This window comes from Punica granatum, chromosome 2 (assembly GCF_007655135.1).
Source record: "Punica granatum isolate Tunisia-2019 chromosome 2, ASM765513v2, whole genome shotgun sequence".
NCBI lineage: Eukaryota > Viridiplantae > Streptophyta > Magnoliopsida > Myrtales > Lythraceae > Punica > Punica granatum.
The window spans coordinates 11183495-11203140 of record NC_045128.1 but is presented as its reverse complement, the minus strand read 5'-3'; the positions used below and the strand labels follow the sequence as shown (position 1 = coordinate 11203140).

Genomic DNA, 19646 nt, shown 5'->3' with positions numbered 1-19646 from the left:
CCGACTTAAGTTCAAAACTTCTCAAACTCCATGGACCACATGTTTTGGACCCAAGGAGTTCATTCATGAACTTAGATTTTTGGTTTGAAGTCATTTGCTCATCATTTCAGGTTGATTTCCTCATTTCGGGCGAAGATCGTGCTCTCGGGTGAACAGTGCACCCGTAGCCGCACGCTCGCGCGTCCAGCCGCGCACACGAGCGCACAACACCGCGCCCGCGCGCCCAGCCGCGCACCCGTGTGCACAGCACCGCGCCCGCGCGCCTCCCGTGCACTCCAACCACACGCCCCGTGCACCTAGCTCCCCGAACGTGCATGCCCTTGCACCCGAGCACTCTTCCAAGCGTTCAACCGAGTCACCCGACTCTCGAATACTTCCCCGACTCTTTCCTCGTATCCCGAGGCTAGGTAAATCACTCTTGACTTAGAGGAGTTAGGGCTCTTTACATTATTTGCATGGCTATGGAGTAATATGGCGTTTTATGCATGTTTAACTTGCAAGACTTAATTTTTATACACTTTCTTGTTATATTATGCATGTTCATCATCATATAACATGTTAGCATGTCGGGAAACGTTTGGATCGACCCTCGGAAGACCTTCCCGACCCGAAATAAGCAAAAGAGCTCTCGGGTTTGCCTCAAGAAGAGGTGACCGAGGCTTGGCTTGCTTTCCTCGGGTTAAGATCGGCCTTCTTAGCCCGTTCCAAGCTTGATTCCCGAGTTTTCTCGTGTTTTCTTACGTGCATGAAGTCGGTATTGTTTTATCGATTCCTTAAATAACTTGTTTGTGCATGTTTGCATGTTCGAATGCGTTAGTCAAGTCATGGCAATACCGACTTTCGTTTAATCGTGTCATTTATCATGTTTATCGTTTAAGCATGCGAGAAATGATTCGAAATGAGACGGGGAAACCTCGTGAAATCTCATTCGGGCCATGGGACTTCTCGGCTATCTCCAAGTAGAAGTAACCGAGAGTCTCTTAGACTCGCACGGGTTGCATGAGGCTTCCTCTTCCCGTTTTGAGTCCGTTCTCGGCTTTCGTGTAATTTGCAATTTACATTATCGTCGCAATATCGCATGAAAATGTCTTTTCAAAACAAAGCATGCATGGATTCGGGTATCGATGACTCATTCGGGTCCATTCGGTTACGATGGTAGTTTTGGTCATTGGATCAAATTATCCTCGATCCTTATGGAATCGTCTTGGTCTTCGAATCGCGAATCGTTTTCACAATTAATGCATTCGGCACAACCCTTAAGCATTAATTCCACAAACGGGTTAATCGGGACGCTCACATGATTAAACCCACTTCACACTGATAAAGTTTACAAGAATTGGCCATTAACTGATAACTCGCGTCGATGAGTTGTCAAATGACGTTGGTGCCCTTTTCAAACTTATCAATTTCAAAACCCGAAACGTGCGGTCCGATGTAGCATGGACATCTGAAAAGGGTTTCTGTGTCTCAACTTGAGTTTTTACCTGATTCCAGGTAACTCAGGTCAGGATACAGAAAATCTTTCTAGATCACTTCCGGGCAGATCGACCTGTTCTTTGGCTTTTTCAGGGTTCTTGCACAACCCTGGACGATCCAGGGAATTGGTCGACACCGGCTACAGGCCGAGGTGGCCCGCACTGCGATGTTTCCCCTTTTCTGAAAACAATTTTCAAATAAAGGGCAAAATCATCTTTTCACAATTCAGCGACACCCTTAAGGTTAGCATGACAGAAACACTACAGTACGGGATAAGAACGGGCTACCTGTTCAGGTGCAGGTTCATCTGCATAGCCTTTTCTTATCTAACTGATGAGTTTCTGTCATCCTAACATAGACTCGGGTAACTAGAACGGTTATCTCTATCAGAAAACATGCAAAATGCTGATTAACCTTTCACTCGACCTAACCAAACACTAGATAATGGTTAGGAGGAATTCTAGATTCCAAATCTAGAGTCAAAACACGAGTTTGGCTAATTCAGTGGAAATTCAGTGTCACAATACAGAACAACTATAAAAGCAATCCACACACATGAGATTTGACTCTCTTTGTCAAGTTCTCAAAACAAAGCCGAATGCTAAAACATTGGCACGTGCTTGTTTGTCTAGGGTAGGATTTGCATGCCAAAATACCCCGGATTAACAACTTGTTAAAACACGTACACTCGATAATAACAAACACCTTGTCTGTTATTTACCTGCTGCGTGTTATCTTTTCGCACCCGTTTGCCATGCGGGTCGAGCCTGATCCCTAGGCCGAATAATATTAGGGTTCAACGCCCTAATCATCGATCACAGGGTCCAACGCCCTAATCATCGATCACAGGGTCCAACGCCCTGTTCAGTGAGAGCGTACATTGAATTTCAGTTCTTCGGTATTTTCCCTAAACTCACAGTGAGTTAGAGCGGAATAATAACCGAACGCGAGTCGACTGGAATTCGGCCATTTGTAATTTTTATTTATTGTTTTCGATAGCATTGTAAGGACTTTTATTTTTTACATTTGTTCTGTAAGAATTCCAGTCGGTGAGCGAACGGTCCGAGAGTCGAATTAATCGAATCGGTCTAATGCTTGCCCAGACACAAGTAAATCCAAGATCTCGCGGTTTTGGTTCACGCAGGGATTCAACCTCCATGGTTCGATGAACTGTAACACAAGACTGTGAACCAACTCCCCGACATACGAGTTTACTTCTCTCTCGGCTTATCAACCGACATCGTTTAATTCACCGAATCTTCGGCATCATAACGTGCCAGTCGAGTGCAGCTTAATTCATGCGGTAAATCATAAAACATGCAAGCCTAGCAAACCAGAGTACCGAAAGGGCGTGCGAAATATAGGCCCGCACGTAACATGAACCCCCAAACACGGATTTTCCAGTTCCGCACAGATCAATGCCTTAACAACAAACTAGGTGTTCCATACCCCTAGACCCGGGTAACTTATCTGCCCTCGACTTTCGGGTCGTAAAATGATAAGTGGCGACTCCTTCTCTCACGCGTGTCCGTCACGCGTCCCCACGGGAAGGTGGACACTCCCAAGCCGCGCGATCCAAAAGCGCGCATTACTTTTCTCATATACTTTTCTCAATTACTTTTATTTTCTATCTCCTTAAGTCAAACTAAATCAAATTGGATCAAAATTAATTTCGTTACCAAACGCAAACGCAATGTAAGATGCTCTTGCTTTTCCTTGATATATATATATGTGTGTGTGTGTGTTCAAGTAACATTTATTTTGGTCATAGTCTTATCATCGTAATCACTCTGATTTATTCAAGTGCCTTGTCATCAAACAATTTGCTGTGACCAGGGGCCAAACTAGTCTTAATACCACCTGTGTTCCTTCTTCTAGTTTTAGCTAGTTACTTGTTTCAGCATTATTTAGTTTCAGACCTTAAAAAAAAAAAATTACTCCAAAGCATCCAAGGGGCAGAAAGATAAATGATGAAAATGGAAGAGAGATTTTTTTTCTTATAAAAAAAAACTTAAACCTAAACCTAGTGGATCAAAACTGTACTTTTTGCATTTACCCGAAAAGAAAGAAAAGGAAAAAAAAAATCACCCTCTACCTTTGGCTGGTAATTATATATATTCTCGGTATTCTTGTACAGAAGGTTGAGCCATTGAATTAATACGGAGAAGCAATTGATTAGTACATGAAACCTTTCGCTTCTTATTTCAATGTTTCTTCAAAAATTACTAGAACAAGATGATTGGGAATTAATGGATGATAATCTCTCACTCCCAAGTAAGAGATTTAAAAAAGGAAATTATACACTGTCGGAACAATTAAGAATACAGAATAGGAAATTAAAACGCATAAATACTTATTTTAAGAGATTTCTTCTTATTCTAAACAGGCAACAAATCCTTACCATTATCGAAGAAATTTCCTTATATATATACATACATACATATACATATATATATATATATATGCATGTATCGAGAGATTCCTTATATAATATATATCCGATTAATTGAATGCAATTAGACATGATACTTACATATACATGCATATGTATGTAGGCTGAAACCCTATTGGATCTGATCAGCTGGTACCACAATCCGCATTCTGATCGCAAACCATTAGGCGATGGTCAGGGAAGGAGCTAATGATCTAATGAGTGAACTGCCCAATTATCTCATCGACCACATCTTCTCGTTCGTGCCCACGAACGATGTTGTGAAAGCCAGCATCTGGTCGAGGTCATGGCGCCACAGGTGGTGGACCCACGTCGAGAACCTTGAGATCCTTGATCTCCATGTAGCCAAGGAGGCCGATTATATCGTTCTCATTAGTTTCTGCAACTTCATGAAGCGGTTGGATGAGCAGCGCCCTTGGGGTAAGACCTTGCAGAGATTCTCTCTCAATCTCCCAACCCACTTCTTCCACCGATGGGTTGACAAGTGGATCAGCTTTGCTATCAGAAATAAGGTCAAGCATCTGTGCCTGAATCTGATGCAAACTTGCATGTTGCCCGATTTCATGTGCAATCACTTTGAACTAGAGGGCCTTCACATTGCACATTCCTCCTTCTCATACAAGTGCCCAGGCTTCGACTGGCCTTGTCTCGAGAAATTATCGCTCACTGATGTGTTGTTGAGCAAGGGCACACTCTCTAAAATTTTCTTAGGGAGCCCCGTACTTCAGCTCCCGAAATTGGAACGCTGTACCGGTCTGAACGGGATCGAAATAGAAGAGTCTCAGGGGCTGAGGGAGCTTGTGATAGATTCACACCAGGGCGATGCTCATCTCGAAATCATTGCTCCGAGCTTACTCATACTCCGTCTGCGAGGGCACTATGGGGCGTTAAAGCTGACCAAAGTGTCTTCCGTGGTCAAAGCTGAGCTTGATTTCTACCTCCCGGAGGATTGCTTCTTATCCAATGTATTCAAGGACGTTCTCAACAAGCTGCAGCATGTTTCAACCTTACACATCTGTGGTTGGTGTAATGAGGTAATTAATTTGTTACGTGTTTTTTTTTCTCTCTCTATATATAGATTTTCATCGGATTGATCGCATGTGCAAATATATCGCGACTTAGATAATTTTTTGGCTCAAAAATTTTGTTGAATCAGCAGATGGTGTCGCGAGCAGGATACAATTGTCCGGAGTTAAGTAAATGTAAGCACTTAATTATAGACTCCGGGATTGACCAGTTAGATCTTTACGGGGTCACTTCCTTGCTAGCTAGGTCACCTCATCTCGACAAGTTGGAACTTAGAAATCTCCAGGTTGATCATTGTGATCGTAAGGTAATTTCCTCTCCTTACTAAGATTTTCACATTCCCTGCATCAACCAAATTAATTCATTTACTCGTCTTCAGCTTGATCTGTAGTGTTCCTCCTTACAGTGATCTGCTTATTCTCAATCCACTGTTTAATTTAATCCACTTTCGATCTGCTACTTATTAAATCACTATGTGCCCTCTTCCGTCTGCAGTTTAGTCATGGTAAGAGGAAATGGAACGACGCTTTCAGTGATGGTGACATGCTCTGTAGATCCCGGAAGTACATATTCAAGAGCCTTGTCAAGTACCTGAAGAAACATGTGAAGACCTTGGTTATCAGGTGGTCGGATGCTGCGACAGGGCAACCAATGACAAGAGCTTTCGATTTGGGGGATGGGGGAAAGGAAATGGTCCAATCACTGGCTCAGCAAATCTCAAGCTATCCAGGAGTTTGTCCCTAGTACTTGAGAATGTAGTTTAGCCCAAATCAATATTCTTCTTTTCTGATTATTTGAGATGTCTTAATAGAAAATGTGCTGTAGTGGAGATTGCTGATAGTGAATAGTTGCTTCTTGTCATTGTTTCCATGTAAACTGGAAGATCGCGCAATTCGATAGAATTGTTTGGTCTAATGTTTAATATATTATATATAAGGCTTAAAAAGCGACCCAGATATTGTCAAATCGATCCTTGGTAAAAGCTAATACAGTATATGGCTAGGGAGTCCATGTGTTGATGTCTCCAGAGGATGCTCTGGTACAATATTAGTATTGCAATGTCGATGTGATTTGTGGTAAATTAGTTGTGATCAGTAAGTGATCCCATGGACTCCCACCGCTCGACTTTGGCTGGCAGATGTGGAGGAGTTTATACCCCTTCATTCGAGTTGGCACGCATGTTGAGAGAGGTTCAAGACGACAAGACTAGCACCGAGTATCAGCGATTGGCATGGGATGCCCTCCGCAGGAGTATAAACGGTCTCGTCAACAAAGTGACAGCAACTAATATCAAGAATATCATCCAGGAGCTTTTCGGTGAGAATCTAATCCGCGGGAGGGGTCTCTTCTGCCGGTCTTGTATCAAATCTCAGATGGCATCTCTGGGATTCACCGGTGAATTTGCTGCGCTTGTTGCTGTTGTAAACACCGAGTTTCCTGAGGTGGGTGCGCTTCTGTTGAAAAGGATTGTTCTGCAGCTCAAAAGAGCATATAAGTGGAATGACAAGCCTCGATTGCTCGCTGCCGTGAAGTTCATAGCCCTCTGGTAAATCAACGAGTGGCTCTTGAGATCATTGCATTGGAGCTGTCAACAGTTCTGCTCGAGAATCCGACCGACCACAATGTAGAAGTAGCAGTTGCATTCATGACAGAATATAGAGGGACACTTCAAGATGCCCCCAGAGGCGTTGATTGTGTATTTGAATGATTTCGTGGAATCCTACATGAAGGCGAAATAGACAAGAGACTACAGTTTTCAATCGAAGGCCCGTTTGCAATATGGCCAAGTTTCAGGGGTACCAGGCTGTTCGTCCAGAGTTGGATCTTGTGGAGATAGGAGACCAGTAGACACATGAGATATCACTAGAGGATCCGATTGATCCCGAGATTTCTCTTGATATTTTCAAGCCCAATCCTCACTTCCTGGAAAACGAGAAACGCTATGAGGAAATAAAGAAAAGCATACTGGGCGAGGAGTCTGAGGAGGAAGATGGATCCAATGCACGGTCAGTTGATGAGGAATCTAATGAAGAGCAGATGAAAATTAACGATGACACAGGAACAAATCTAGTAAATCTCCGAAGTACGATCTATCTCATTATTATGTCAAGTCGGGATTTCAAGGAAGCCGGGCATAAGCTGCTGAAAATCAAGCTAGAGCCAGGGCAAGAGAAGGAGCCGTGTGCGATGCTTTTAGAGTGCTGCAGTCAAGAGAAGACTTACCTCCGCTACTACAGTCTACTTGGGAAGCGTTTCTGCATGATCAACAGAGTCTATCTAGAAGAATTTCGAGTACTTCATCCAGCAATATCTTACGGTCCATTGTCTCGAGACCAATAAGTTGATGAACGTGGCAAAATTCTTTGCCCATTTACTCGGAACTGATGCTTTACCATGGCATGTATTTGCCTACATACGATTGACTGAGGACACCACTTCCTCCTCGCGTATATTCATCAAAAATATCTTCCCGGAACTATCGGAGCATCTGGGGATCCGCTTGCTTAGCAAACGCCTGAATGATCCAACTATGCAGGACATGTTCGAGTCTATTTTCCCAAAGGACAGCCCCGAGAACACGGAAGTCAGCATCAGATTCTTCACCTACATCAGTCTTGAGAGCGTCCCCAAGAACCTAAGGGAGTACCAGTGGCAGCAGCGCAACAAGCGGAAGAGAGGAGATTAGAACCAATTCTAAGGTTTATCTTTTGGTGAAAGGTTTTCTGTGTATACTCTTTGTGCACAAAGCCACTATTTCCTTACAAAAAGTAGTTTAAGCTCAAAATTACATGAACTTTTCTGTTGTGTGATAATAAAGTTTTATTTAGTTAATTAATCGGTGTTTCTATTCGAGAGGGGGCATATCCACCTTTTATTTTTTTTGGATAGAAACGATTGTCATGGATCTAAAAGCCAATCTTACAAGTATTGACAGATTAAACTTACAACGATTGTCGTTGTGAGATATCCTCGTGAGATATCCGAAACATAACAAGACAAAAAAAAGAAGAAGGTATATGTAAGGGCAAAACTCTTAAAGGTCAATGTCCTGCATAAAGTAATGTTTTGTTCACTTTCAATAAAACCAGTTATGACAAAATGACTTACCTTGTCCCGATATATTACCACTTAATGAGAGGAATAACAAGAAAAAGAAAAATTCCCATAGCAAAATAATCTATCCGGATCTCCTCAGTCAGGAGCTTGTTAAGATCATCGACGGTTTCACGAAATTAAGACCTAAATCGACCTGCAAAACCTTCTGCATCCAATGAGGTCCATATGACCTCTCTCTATCTTGGCCCACCAGCATTTCATTGAGCAAGATAATGTTCAACTACTCAGTTGGCAATGAGCATGCATTACCTATAGGTTCAGGTGCATAAAGAAAGTACCTTATAGATGCTTCCCATATACCATAATATTGCACCATGCGAATGCCATGTCCCCCGGCTTTATCCCATTCAAGGTCTGCTTTTGTCTTTAGGAGTTTCCACATACAATCTCCAATCGACAAAGCAATGGAAAGACAAGATCCTGCAAAGCAACCATGACATCCATAACTTAAATTAGTTATTGAGTGCACAGAACACAAAGTATCGATCTATAAAGGGCAGCAGAAACATCACATGAAGCGCAATATTTTGAGTATAAAGAGCAGTCTTGCATTCGCTAATAAGAGAGAACAGAGAAGGGACACAAGCAGAGCAACTATTCAGCAAAAGCTACAAAAAGAAAAATATCATAAACCTCAAGCAAGGGAAATTCTACATCAAATGTTTGTCCAAACATGAGCTTTTACAAGATCATCACAAATTTCAAGATGGAGGAGAGCACATGTCCCAAAAAAAAAAAGATGTTATTATCACTTCCAGATCCTCGTAGTGATATTTTTGAAGCAGCTACAGAAATTATCAACTTTTGCAAAGAAATAACTTAACAGCAACAAATCACTCTGCCAGGGGGAAAGGGGAAAGGAAATCACATAAAAAACTGATGCCTGCCAATAAAGGAAAGGGAATAAAAACTCCACAGTATTCCATGCTTGCATAATGAACTGACTGTATTAGATGTTCATGAGAGCCCTCCACAACTACCTTTATCGTCCCAGCAGATCTGGACAAAGAACCGTTGCAGCCATACCATTGAAGTAGTCAACATAATAAATCTTCAATGGCCTGACCACACAGTTCATAAGCTGTGCTTACTTGGACATGAAGCTTCATGAACAAACACGAGCATTAAGTGCCCATGCTATTTCTCCAGTGAAGCTCCACTTTGACAGCATTTGCTTCACAGAAGAATGTGACTTAAGTAAACATCAGGGGTAACAACGAGCCCCTTGGCACGTTCCAGTCAACCTGATCCAAAGTTGGAAACAATAGAAATGTTGCACATGTCAAGTGGAGTATCATTATGAAATAGATATCTTAAGAAATCAATACAAAATGCAAGATACACTAATACTTCAAGGAGCAATGATAACGTAGAACAAATAAAGAATCCTACAATTGTATCCACAAATTCACAAACTATAGGTACAAGTTTGGTGCTGCAAACTGGTTTGTCATCTATGTACATGAAAGTAACCTATCATATTGTCTGCAATTCCATTATGGGATTATAGTCACCTTCAGAGGAAAAAATTTCCAGCTGGCTTCTACAGGATAATTAATTGCAATGCATCAAATTCAGATAAACTTAGCAGCTTCAACAGATGCAAAGGCGGGATGCTGCCAATCAACATGTAGCTCAATGATCCCCGGAGTCCTGAGCAGTAGCCATCCAGATAAGCTTCAAAATACATCTGCCTCGAGCATGTTCAAGCCTAGAGGCCTCTGCTGATGCAGTTCGAGGATCTTCAGAGCCAAATGCCCAACTGTCAGATGGAACACAACAATAAGTCAATGCTAGTTTTTGTGACTATTCAAAAATAAAAATAAAAATCAATGCTTGTTATGTGGATTTCTATTGCTCATGAATTGATGCATCAATCTACATATATTACATGTGAATCGTCAATAACATTTTGAGATTGAAAAAACAGAGAACGCACTTTTGTGATAGTGCTAGGCTTTGCACTAGGTAAGTCATTCAATAAGGGATATGGCAATGAAAAAAAAAAATAGAAAAAAGAGTAGCTATAATAACTCTGATAATTAAGTTCATGGAAGATTCTTTTCCACTAACCACTCCTGTTCACTGCTTGGCTGATGAAATATGCTGAAGAGAGGAGATCCAACTACTCGAAGGACCAACTCTACTTCCATGTCCATGACCTGAGCTTGCAACTTCGGCAGGCAGTTGGGGTTTAGAGGTGGTTTTCTTCGCGGCAGTGCCAAGCGAAAGAGGAGGGGATTGCACGTTATCACTGCTGAAGACCTACAGGTTTAATGCCATCCTTCAGAATCAAATTTAATATAAGAATGCCATGTCATTATAACACTGACCTAATCCATAATTCTTTGGGTGCTAGAGTATCTCAAAACAGAGAATCTCATCCCTCATTCATGCAGAGACTCAAATTCTTATCAGTAGGATATTGATAAGTCCGATTCTTGGTAGCAGATGGTTTGAAATACATGAGGACACCAGGACCAGCTGTACTGCTTAATTTGATGCGGTCTGTGACATCATTCAAATGAGCGGCACTTGGATTTCCGACAACTGATAGACATGAGAGAGAAATGAGAAATCTTCAGAAATTCTTGCTGCAATCAACTTTCTCTTTCCCACAGTATTATGGATAGGTTTAGCCTGGCCAAATAACCATCATCTAGAATGATTAAGGCTTCAGGCTGGTCACTGAGCATGTATCTGTTCTCATGGAACATTGATAATTCAGAATGGACTCAATATGACTAGGTGAGCACTAAAGTAGTTCTATCTATTGAAAGGTTCAGGCCCAAATGAATACCTTTTAGATCAGCAACCATACTGAGAGCCAGAATTTTCCAAAGAACACATACAAACAAACAAGATAACTGAAAACTGAAAATGATGGACACAACCACTCAACATGTAGTTCCGGAGTAAGCCAAAGGTAAGATTTCTTTTTTGTATGTATCTTTAAAATGGGAAGCATTCATGCAATTATAAGACTTAACATGCAATGGTAAAAAAGATCAATTCACCAATTTCTCACAATGGAAAACAACACCAAAAAGATAATTGAAGAAGTAATAGATGCATCAGCAGTATCTACCTTGAGGTCCATCCACATTCGTTGGTACTGCATGACTACTGCTTCCTACATGAAGAGGCTGCAGAAGCAAGCTCTGACCATGTCAGTACCATGGCAATATAATCACATTAAGAAAAACAGAAACAAGAGGTCAATGACATAGTAAAATATCTTAATAGTAAAAACAAACAGTAATAAAAAAGAATATTCGTAAAAAAGGCACAGAAAAGAATAGTAACAGTAATAACAATAGCACTAACTTTTACACATAAAATTTGTATGCGTAAAAAGAAGGCCAAAGTTTCCATTTTGAAAAAGAAGGGAATACAGTTTAGGAAGAAAAATACTAGTTCACAAAAAGAATCCGCTAAAACTTAAGTTATTAAACAAAAATTAACTTGCAAGAGGCAAAGTAATCACGCAACACACCGACATCCGAGGCTGAGCTTTGTTCTTCTGAGATTGCTGATACTTCAGAGCGGTCCACTCGAAAACATAGTCCAACTCATACCCTGGAAAAGAGATTCGGATAAAATTTTAGAATAAGTAGAAACTTTTAATTATTGACTTCCTCCTGATTTTTTATTTTATTTATTATTATTTATTATTTTTTTCTGTTTGTTCATTGCCTGTTCTTAAGTAGATTACAATTTTAATTACTCATTTTCCAATTTATGCTAACAAAATAATGAGCGTCACGCTTTCCCTGTCATGTGCAAACATAAAGAAAATCCCTAATTGACCCAAATATTAAATTGCAGTTAAGTATCAATTTCATAGGAACCGAGCTAGCTACAGTAATGGCAATGCACACAACATTATAAGAAGAAAAAGGCAGAAAGTAACCTTCACGAGCAAACAACTCGCGAAAAAGTCACCTCAAGAATCCATAATCTGGTCGCTGCTCAAATTTTAAAGAGTGGCAGTAATGGAAATATGATGCGAACTCCTTAGAATGGGATCTGCAGAGAAACTACAAAGGCAAATAGGATGCGTCAAAGTTTAACATAGCAGTTTAGACTACGTCATTTGTTGATCTACATAATCCAGATAGGTACCTCAATGGGGGTTGCTAACTTCTTCTCACAAATTTTTTCATACTTTTGCTTCTTTGTGGCAGCTTTTAGTCCCTGCCATGGAAGGCTACAAGGGGAAAACAAACATTTTGGAAATTTACAATAAAAAGAAAATACAATTATTAACCCCACGGATCATGTCAAAGATGCCACACTATAAGGTCCTTGGAGATATTTACACAACCATCTGCTATAGCAAAATTCCACCAAAAGAAAGGGCTCTTGCAACATATACCTTCCTCTGAGAAAATAGAGAAGCACATAGCCAAGTGATTCCAGATCATCCCGACGACTTTGTTCTGAAAATTTGAAAAAGAGCAAATGAATGCTGTTGCAGGACAGAGAACATAATGTCAGAAGGTATTGATGGAAGTGATCTATTCACCTGTTCCGAGATGAGTGTTGCAACTAGCATAGCGCGCTGTACCAGTTGAGTTTTTTTTCTCCCCCTGCAAACAAAATAACTTACTCACATGATCTTGAGAGAAAAAAACCCTAAAAACAAATATCTTTCTGTCGACCTTTTTTTAATCCCATGCCCCCCCCTCTCTCTCTTCAAAATGCCAATAATTGGATGGCTGTGAACCTCAATAAATCATGGGCAATTGATTTGCACACTAAAAACTAAAGAAAGATTAAATTATAGATGCATATGTATATATGGAGAAAAGAACTAAGACCTGTACGGGATATGACGGTTGGTGGTGGAATCACGATATCTTTTCGTAAGCCCGAAATCAATGATGTAAACCTGGGGAGTAAATGCAAGCAGAAGATTTAGGGCAACTTGAAAATGAATCAAACAACTACTATTAAGTAAAAGATATCAGTGTTGTCACCTGATTTGCTTTGGCACCCGAGCCCATAAGGAAATTATCAGGTTTAATGTCTCTGTGCAGATATCCCTTAGAGTGCACATACTCTATCCTCGTAATCTACAAAATTACAAATAAGCAAAAAAAAAGGAATAGAGTAAGGAGACCACAGATGCAGCAGGAGAATTTCTCCATTAATCTAAGTCGAAAATGTTCTGTCCCATAGGCGGATTAAATTGCACTTGCCATTTGATCGGCCAGCATTAAAACCGTCTTCAACGAAAACTTTCTGCCGCAATAAACAAACAAATCCTCCATACTGGACCATTTTATGCAGGGGATACCGCCTAAAAGATGACAGAAACAACGTGAATGTTAGATAAACAACTCGCAGAAGAAGTGTAAACTCGTAGTGTATATAAAAATTCTTAATCATCGGTATCGATTTGACACGTACTCCCTCCTTGAAGGATCCCGTATAATTTGGCCTCGTAAAGCAATTGCGGGTGCTTCGTCTTGCTATTCTCCTGCCAACAGAGACAACAATAAAGCTGATTACTTAGCTCGCGGAGCAATGTCAGCTCTTTTTTCTTCGGAACTCTCAGACTTTCACTTTGATCAAATGCTGAACTGTACAGGCAAATCGAGAAACTCACAATCTTCACCGCGACGATCTCGGGAGTCTCCACATGCGTAGCTGCAAAGCACCAAGATTGAAAGAGATCAAATTCAGCTCATTTCCAATTCAATTCAATCCAATCCAATCCAGAACTATCAATGGAAAGGTAAGGAGGTGGTACAGCCGAATTAAGACATGTACCGAGATAGATTTCGCCGAAGGACCCGCTGCCGATCTTCCGGCCGAGCTTATACTTGCCGCCGATGATGCGTTCCATTACTACGTTCCAATTAGTCACTGCCGTCCCAATTACGCCACCGTTCTACCGATATGTGTTTGCGTTGTCGGTCCATCTCAGCAGTATTAAAGTCCACTTCCACTACTTATATTTTTTGAGACAATTCGTCTTCTATGTCATAGCGGTCATTCCTATACTCTTCAAACAAAGGATCGAAATGATCTTTATTTTGATTAAATTGTGAAGGACAAAACACGATAACACAATGTCCGCTTGCTTATAGATCGAGAAATTGGGCATCAGTCGTAATATGGCAATTCCATTCTTCTGGACACTAAAACATCGTTCAATGACGCTCCAAACCGACGGGTGCCGCTCGAACGGTTCCTTCCGAGAACTAACGACGTCCATGAAAATGACTTGGATGATAGTTCTCTCCCTTGTAGAGTTCCAAAAAACCCCTCGTATTGGGTATCCGACATCGATGACGTAGTATTTTCCTGCAATTGAATTGAAAGATGCGTAGCCATTAGACAATACGTGAGAGTTTTGCATATTAATCTAACATGTGGAATACCATACCTACCAGGTGGGGGTAGTAAAAATTTCAGTTTGACTACTATCTCCATCATGATTCCGGCATCATGGCCGGATCCCTGCCCACCGATCTTCACACAAGAGAACATCATATCACGCGAACAAACAATCATCACATTTTGTGTGGATACACTCTTACGGTGGTGCTGCTGCCATAAAAGTACCATCTATCGCTCGATGCAATATTGGAAAATGTGTGAAATTTGGTGTGGATTGTAGCAAAAGTTCAAACAATAGACCAGTAGACATTTATCAAGTAATTGGTAATTGCAAAGCAGACGGGAAATTGTTAAAGAAATAGAGATATCAGAACATAGTCAAGTAACGTCTCACGTCTTCTGGCATCACCACTGACCCCCTCCGATTGTACGGAACGTCGAAAGCTCTGAAGCCCGCAACCCACTGCCATTGGGTCACCTCCCTCGCCATCTTCATCTCATCGAGCACAGCTAGGCATTCCTCGACAGCAGGAAGATCGGCCTTCTGTGAACTGTTGATGGTCTTGCTCCGCTTTGACGTGGCCATCGATTTGTTCTGTGAATGGAAGCTCTCAGCAATCAAGTCAACTACATCCATCAACTTGTCCTTGTCGGACTTCTTTGCCTTCCTACGTATTCCGAGCTTCAGTGGGGGCTCCGCTAGCATGGGTGAACTGGCGGGGCTGTCACCCTGGCTAATTGTCATTTGATAATTCCTACTCATTTATCATCATCCGTGTAGATTATCACCAAAATTTAATTATGCTAGGATAAATCATGAAGTTCTCACTGAATAGTGGAACAACCAATCATGGGGATTGGAGATGGCACCTGTCACTCACTCGTTTTGGCACCTCAAATAATTTTTTTTTTTTCCCGTTGAGGGCCTCAAATAAGTCAGGGAACGGAAAGAACCCCCATGCATCTGACACAAGGTGCTCGAAGGAATGCCCCTTGAGGCCTGAAGAGAATAAAATGGGAGAATTAGATGTAAGATGGATAAAAAAAGCTATATTTGTGAGAACTTCATGATTATCTTATTTTCGATTGTATATCTCATTTCATTTTATTTGGGTAGATTATCATTCTAGGAGTTAATTAATTATTTGCTAATTAATGCTATGAATAATGGGATTCAAATTTAGTATGGCCAATGTTAGTATGAGTTGGGATTTATATGATTTTAATTATTTTGTCACCCTTATTATCCTTTCCTCCGCCTATCCTTAACTAAACATTAACTACGTTTTCTAAACACATATAATAAATTCATACCTTTATTATCTTTGAAGCACCTATTAATATTATTCTCATATTAATTGTATTACTTTAGGGGAAAATATTTTTGTCCCTAATATTTAGTTACCCCGAACAAACAAATACTATAAATCTGAGTTCCTTTTGGCATATTTCACCGTACAATACATATTTTAAACATATGTTTTAAATTTTTTACCGCATATCAAATATTGTGGCAATTTTACTGCTAGTATGATATTTTGTAAAATATTCACAACACAGCACATGGTCAATGAGTGCATGGAAAGCTGACAAGGAGCAATGTTTGGAGGCTCTCGTACTTACGTTTCACTATTTATGCTACTCCCATTTCACTCGTGTGACGATATTTGCTAGTGGTGAAAACAACCAAATTATCATGGTATACGGTGAAATTTGCCAAAAAAGAAAGTAAACACTAAGAGGATTAGCAGTCGGCGGCTAGGACCTCGATTGCAGCCACTGCCCAATCAATCAGGTTCGCCCGTGACCTCGATTTAGAGGAGGGTAAGGGGATATCCTATCGAGGCCCCCATGACCTGAATTGAGAGAATCCCAACCACCCACCAATCGGGGTAGCCTAATAGAATTGCTAACAGACTTGATTGTTGGGATGGTGGCCTCAATGGGGGCCACATCAGCCGACCACCCCTCCTCCTAGGATTTCCTTTTCTTTTGGTAAATTTTCACCATGCAATACGATAAATTTAGCCTTTTTTACCGCATAAAATAACGTTATACGTAAGCATGGGGACCCTAAAATATTTCGCCATGGGCCCATGTCAGCTTTCTGTCTATTCATTGACGGAAAATTAATGGTGTGCTGTGCGGTGAAAATTTTTCAAAATATCATATCATGCGGTAAAACTCACGATATGTGCTATGCTGTAAAAAAATTTAAAATCTCGTGCTATATAGTGAAATTTGTCCCCATTTTATCTTATGCTAAATATAAGCCAACTAAGTTAAAATTCTGCCAAATGAAGGGGATCATGGAAGCCTTACTGATATGCTCCAAAATCTCTCGAGAAATACCAAGCACTAGCAGCCTGGTTTGGGCCTTACTCAATAGCAGAAGAGGCTTGATCTGTCATGCTAATATATGTTATTCGCCGCCGCTTGATTTTGACTCGCCGAACAAAAAATAAAACTCGGTTACTCACGATACACATGGACCCTCGAGATACCCGGTGGGTATTAGAGCATCCGCAATTATTAGAGGGCCCCCATGGTGCTCTCTCACCCGAATTGTCCCCAAGAAAAAATTAGTCATCTCTCCTACAAGAGGGAGGCCCATTTTGAGATCCATTTGTGGCTCTTATTGTTTTTTTTTTAAATAAATTTATTTACATGTTTATTAAATAATCTTTTAATTATTTCTAATTATGTAATTTAATTTCGGATTAAAAAGAACATTTTTAATTTTCAAAAATTAAATTTTTTTGGTCTTTAAAAAAATTAAGAAATTGTAACTAATTCGTTTGAACTAAAATATTATATTAATTGATTAACAACAACATTACACACATAAAACATGACATTAGAAATTTAAAATGACATTGCAAAATTGAAATTTAACAATTAAACATGAATCTCTCGTTGTTTTTTAATCATGGTAGAGGTGTCCGCTATGACGATCGCATAATCATTCTCCCTTTCCTTCTCCTTGTTGAAATTCTCGATGAGAGATAGTCTCATACCTACTTGCATTTTCAATTTATCATCTCTCTCCATGGTGCTCGACATTTTGCTTTTCCCCTTAGCCTTCCTCTTGGTTGCTTTTTTTTTTTTTTTTTTTTTTTTTTTTTTTTTTTCAGTTACAAGAGAGGCCCATGAGCCTAGTACATTGAAATATAAATCTTAAATATCTAATAAATGGGCAAAAGTAGTCCCACTGAGTATCGAACCTAAAATCTCTTGATCACCAGGCGAGAGATGCACCACAGTGCTATTCCCTCTCTTGATTGCCTCTTGGTTGCTTTGTTGCCTTGTGGATGAATAGGAGACTCCATGGCATCGTTGACAGGTGTCTCTATTCCAAATTTGAAGATGATCAGTATTGCCCAGACGCCCTTGTCTCTGTTCTCTTGGATCCTCCGCTATTAGTGGTAAAAGAATTTGCCCATTTTGGATTATCCTTGAAAATATTTCAGTGCCTCTCGAAATTTTTTTTTCTTACCCTTTGATCTTCGACCATATTATGCATGCGCTATCGCTCTGACGTCATCATCATTCATACTGCTCCTACTTTTTTGCAACCCCCTTCCATGCAGCCACCAAATTTTGACACCGTTAATTGATTTGTTGCCATTGTTTCTTCAGCGCAATAACACTCACGATTCATCAAATCGGGGTGTTACTTTGTCTGCAATAATGCTTAATTTGATTCCAATAACAATCGGCCTCTTGGTCTGTACCGACCTCACTATCGATTGAGATGTTCAAGTATGCACCTAGGAGGACCTCGTCTTGCTCCCAGCTCCAAGGTTGGTTCAATATCTAACATGTCTCCTATGATCTCTCCCACCGTCTTCGACATCATCGTCGATCTTAGGATCGCCATCGTGGCCGGACATTTGAGAAATTGGTGAACTCACAGGCGTTTACGGAGATTGCTCACATGACCCCTCGAGATTGGTGGATTCCAATCCCAAACCACCAAATTGTGCTTGAAATGGCCTCGAGGATGTGCCGACATTCCAATGGGGACTTGAAATTGAAAGGTCTGTGGATTTTGGGGGATGGATAATAGGGAACTGGAGAATAAAAATGATTTAAGTTCGGGTGACTTGGATTTTGGGGATAATATGGATGTGGAAGGAAATTTGGATTTTGTGAGAAATTTGGATTTTGAGAGTTCGAATATCGGAAATTTGGACTTTGAGAAGAATGGTTTTGAAACCATTTGATAATATCATCGATATTCATTTCATGTGGATCCATCTTGAAATTGAGAGGAGAAAGAAGAAAGAAGTTTATGTGTGATGGATGTCGAGTTGGTATTTATACGGATGAAAATTGAATTTTTTTATATTCTAAGAAAAAAATTACGTTTGCAATTAGAAAAAATAAATTAATTTCAAAGAGCCAGATTTTTTTTTTCCTAAAAAAAAAGGCAAAAAGCCGTTGAAGGGCTCTTGGATGCTTTAAATATATAGGCAAAGAGCTGCTTTCATCCTCCCTCTGTCCCCTGCGTCGTTCCACAGACCGATCCGCTTCCAGACCTCGCCACTTATCTTCCTTCCACCGCTTCGCAATCTCGCATGCCCTCCATTGCCCGTTCACATTCAGTGTGCCTGCCTTCTTCCTCCATCCCTCTCCTACAGCGTGTTCCACCATTCCAACAGCACGGTCCGCTTCCGCACCTTACCACCAACCTCCTTTTCTCCAGGACCAGCCTTGTGCACGGCCTCTGATGCCCGCCCTGCACTGTCGATTACGGTTGTTCTTCACCCCGCGTCGCTGCCCCTAATGAACGGACACATACCCACCTGAAGTTCGTGCCTTTTCCCCTACTTCCACTTCGTGTCTTTTATCGAAAGACCCTTAAATAATGCGTTTCCAACATAGAGCCTCCCCTCTTTCCTTTCATCCCTTCCTGCGGTACCTTTTGCTGTTCTTGCTCTTCCGCAAATTCGCCCCTGCTAGCGTCCGAAACTGTTCGAGAAAACGCATAGCAGCCTTATTCGTCCACCTACTGTTGGTTATCACACATTGCCAGTTTCAGGTAGTAAGTTCACTTTTTCCTAATGCTTAAATGCATGCGTCTTTGAGTTGCTGAACTCTATCTCCATGTCTTATTCTATTGCTACTATGTATAGGGGAGCCATTTGCCTCATTGAAGAGACTTTTTCCTGAGGCTTATAAACATGACATGTTTGAATTGCCATGTTTCAGTTGCTAGTCA

General features: G+C 40.7%; 1 protein-coding gene and 2 pseudogenes across 2 annotated transcripts; 2 read left to right on the top strand and 1 right to left on the bottom strand.

Annotated features, from left to right (window-relative positions):
- Positions 1-3930: 3930 nt before the first annotated feature.
- Positions 3931-5912, top strand: LOC116198163 (putative F-box/LRR-repeat protein At3g18150). Of its 2 annotated transcripts, none has more exons than XM_031528513.1 (3): positions 3931-4962; positions 5085-5261; positions 5450-5912. In XM_031528513.1, the coding sequence occupies exons 1-3, from the start codon at positions 4099-4101 to the stop codon at positions 5696-5698; spliced, it is 1290 nt and encodes a 429-aa protein (XP_031384373.1). In that variant the 5' UTR covers positions 3931-4098; the 3' UTR covers positions 5699-5912. The 2 variants fall into 2 exon arrangements, with proteins under 2 accessions (XP_031384373.1, XP_031384375.1); XM_031528515.1 differs by having other exon boundaries at positions 3937-4962; positions 5088-5261.
- A 128-nt stretch (positions 5913-6040) lies between these two features.
- On the top strand, positions 6041-7640 carry LOC116198162 (annotated as a pseudogene).
- A 359-nt stretch (positions 7641-7999) lies between these two features.
- On the bottom strand, positions 8000-15359 carry LOC116198164 (annotated as a pseudogene).
- Positions 15360-19646: the final 4287 nt, after the last annotated feature.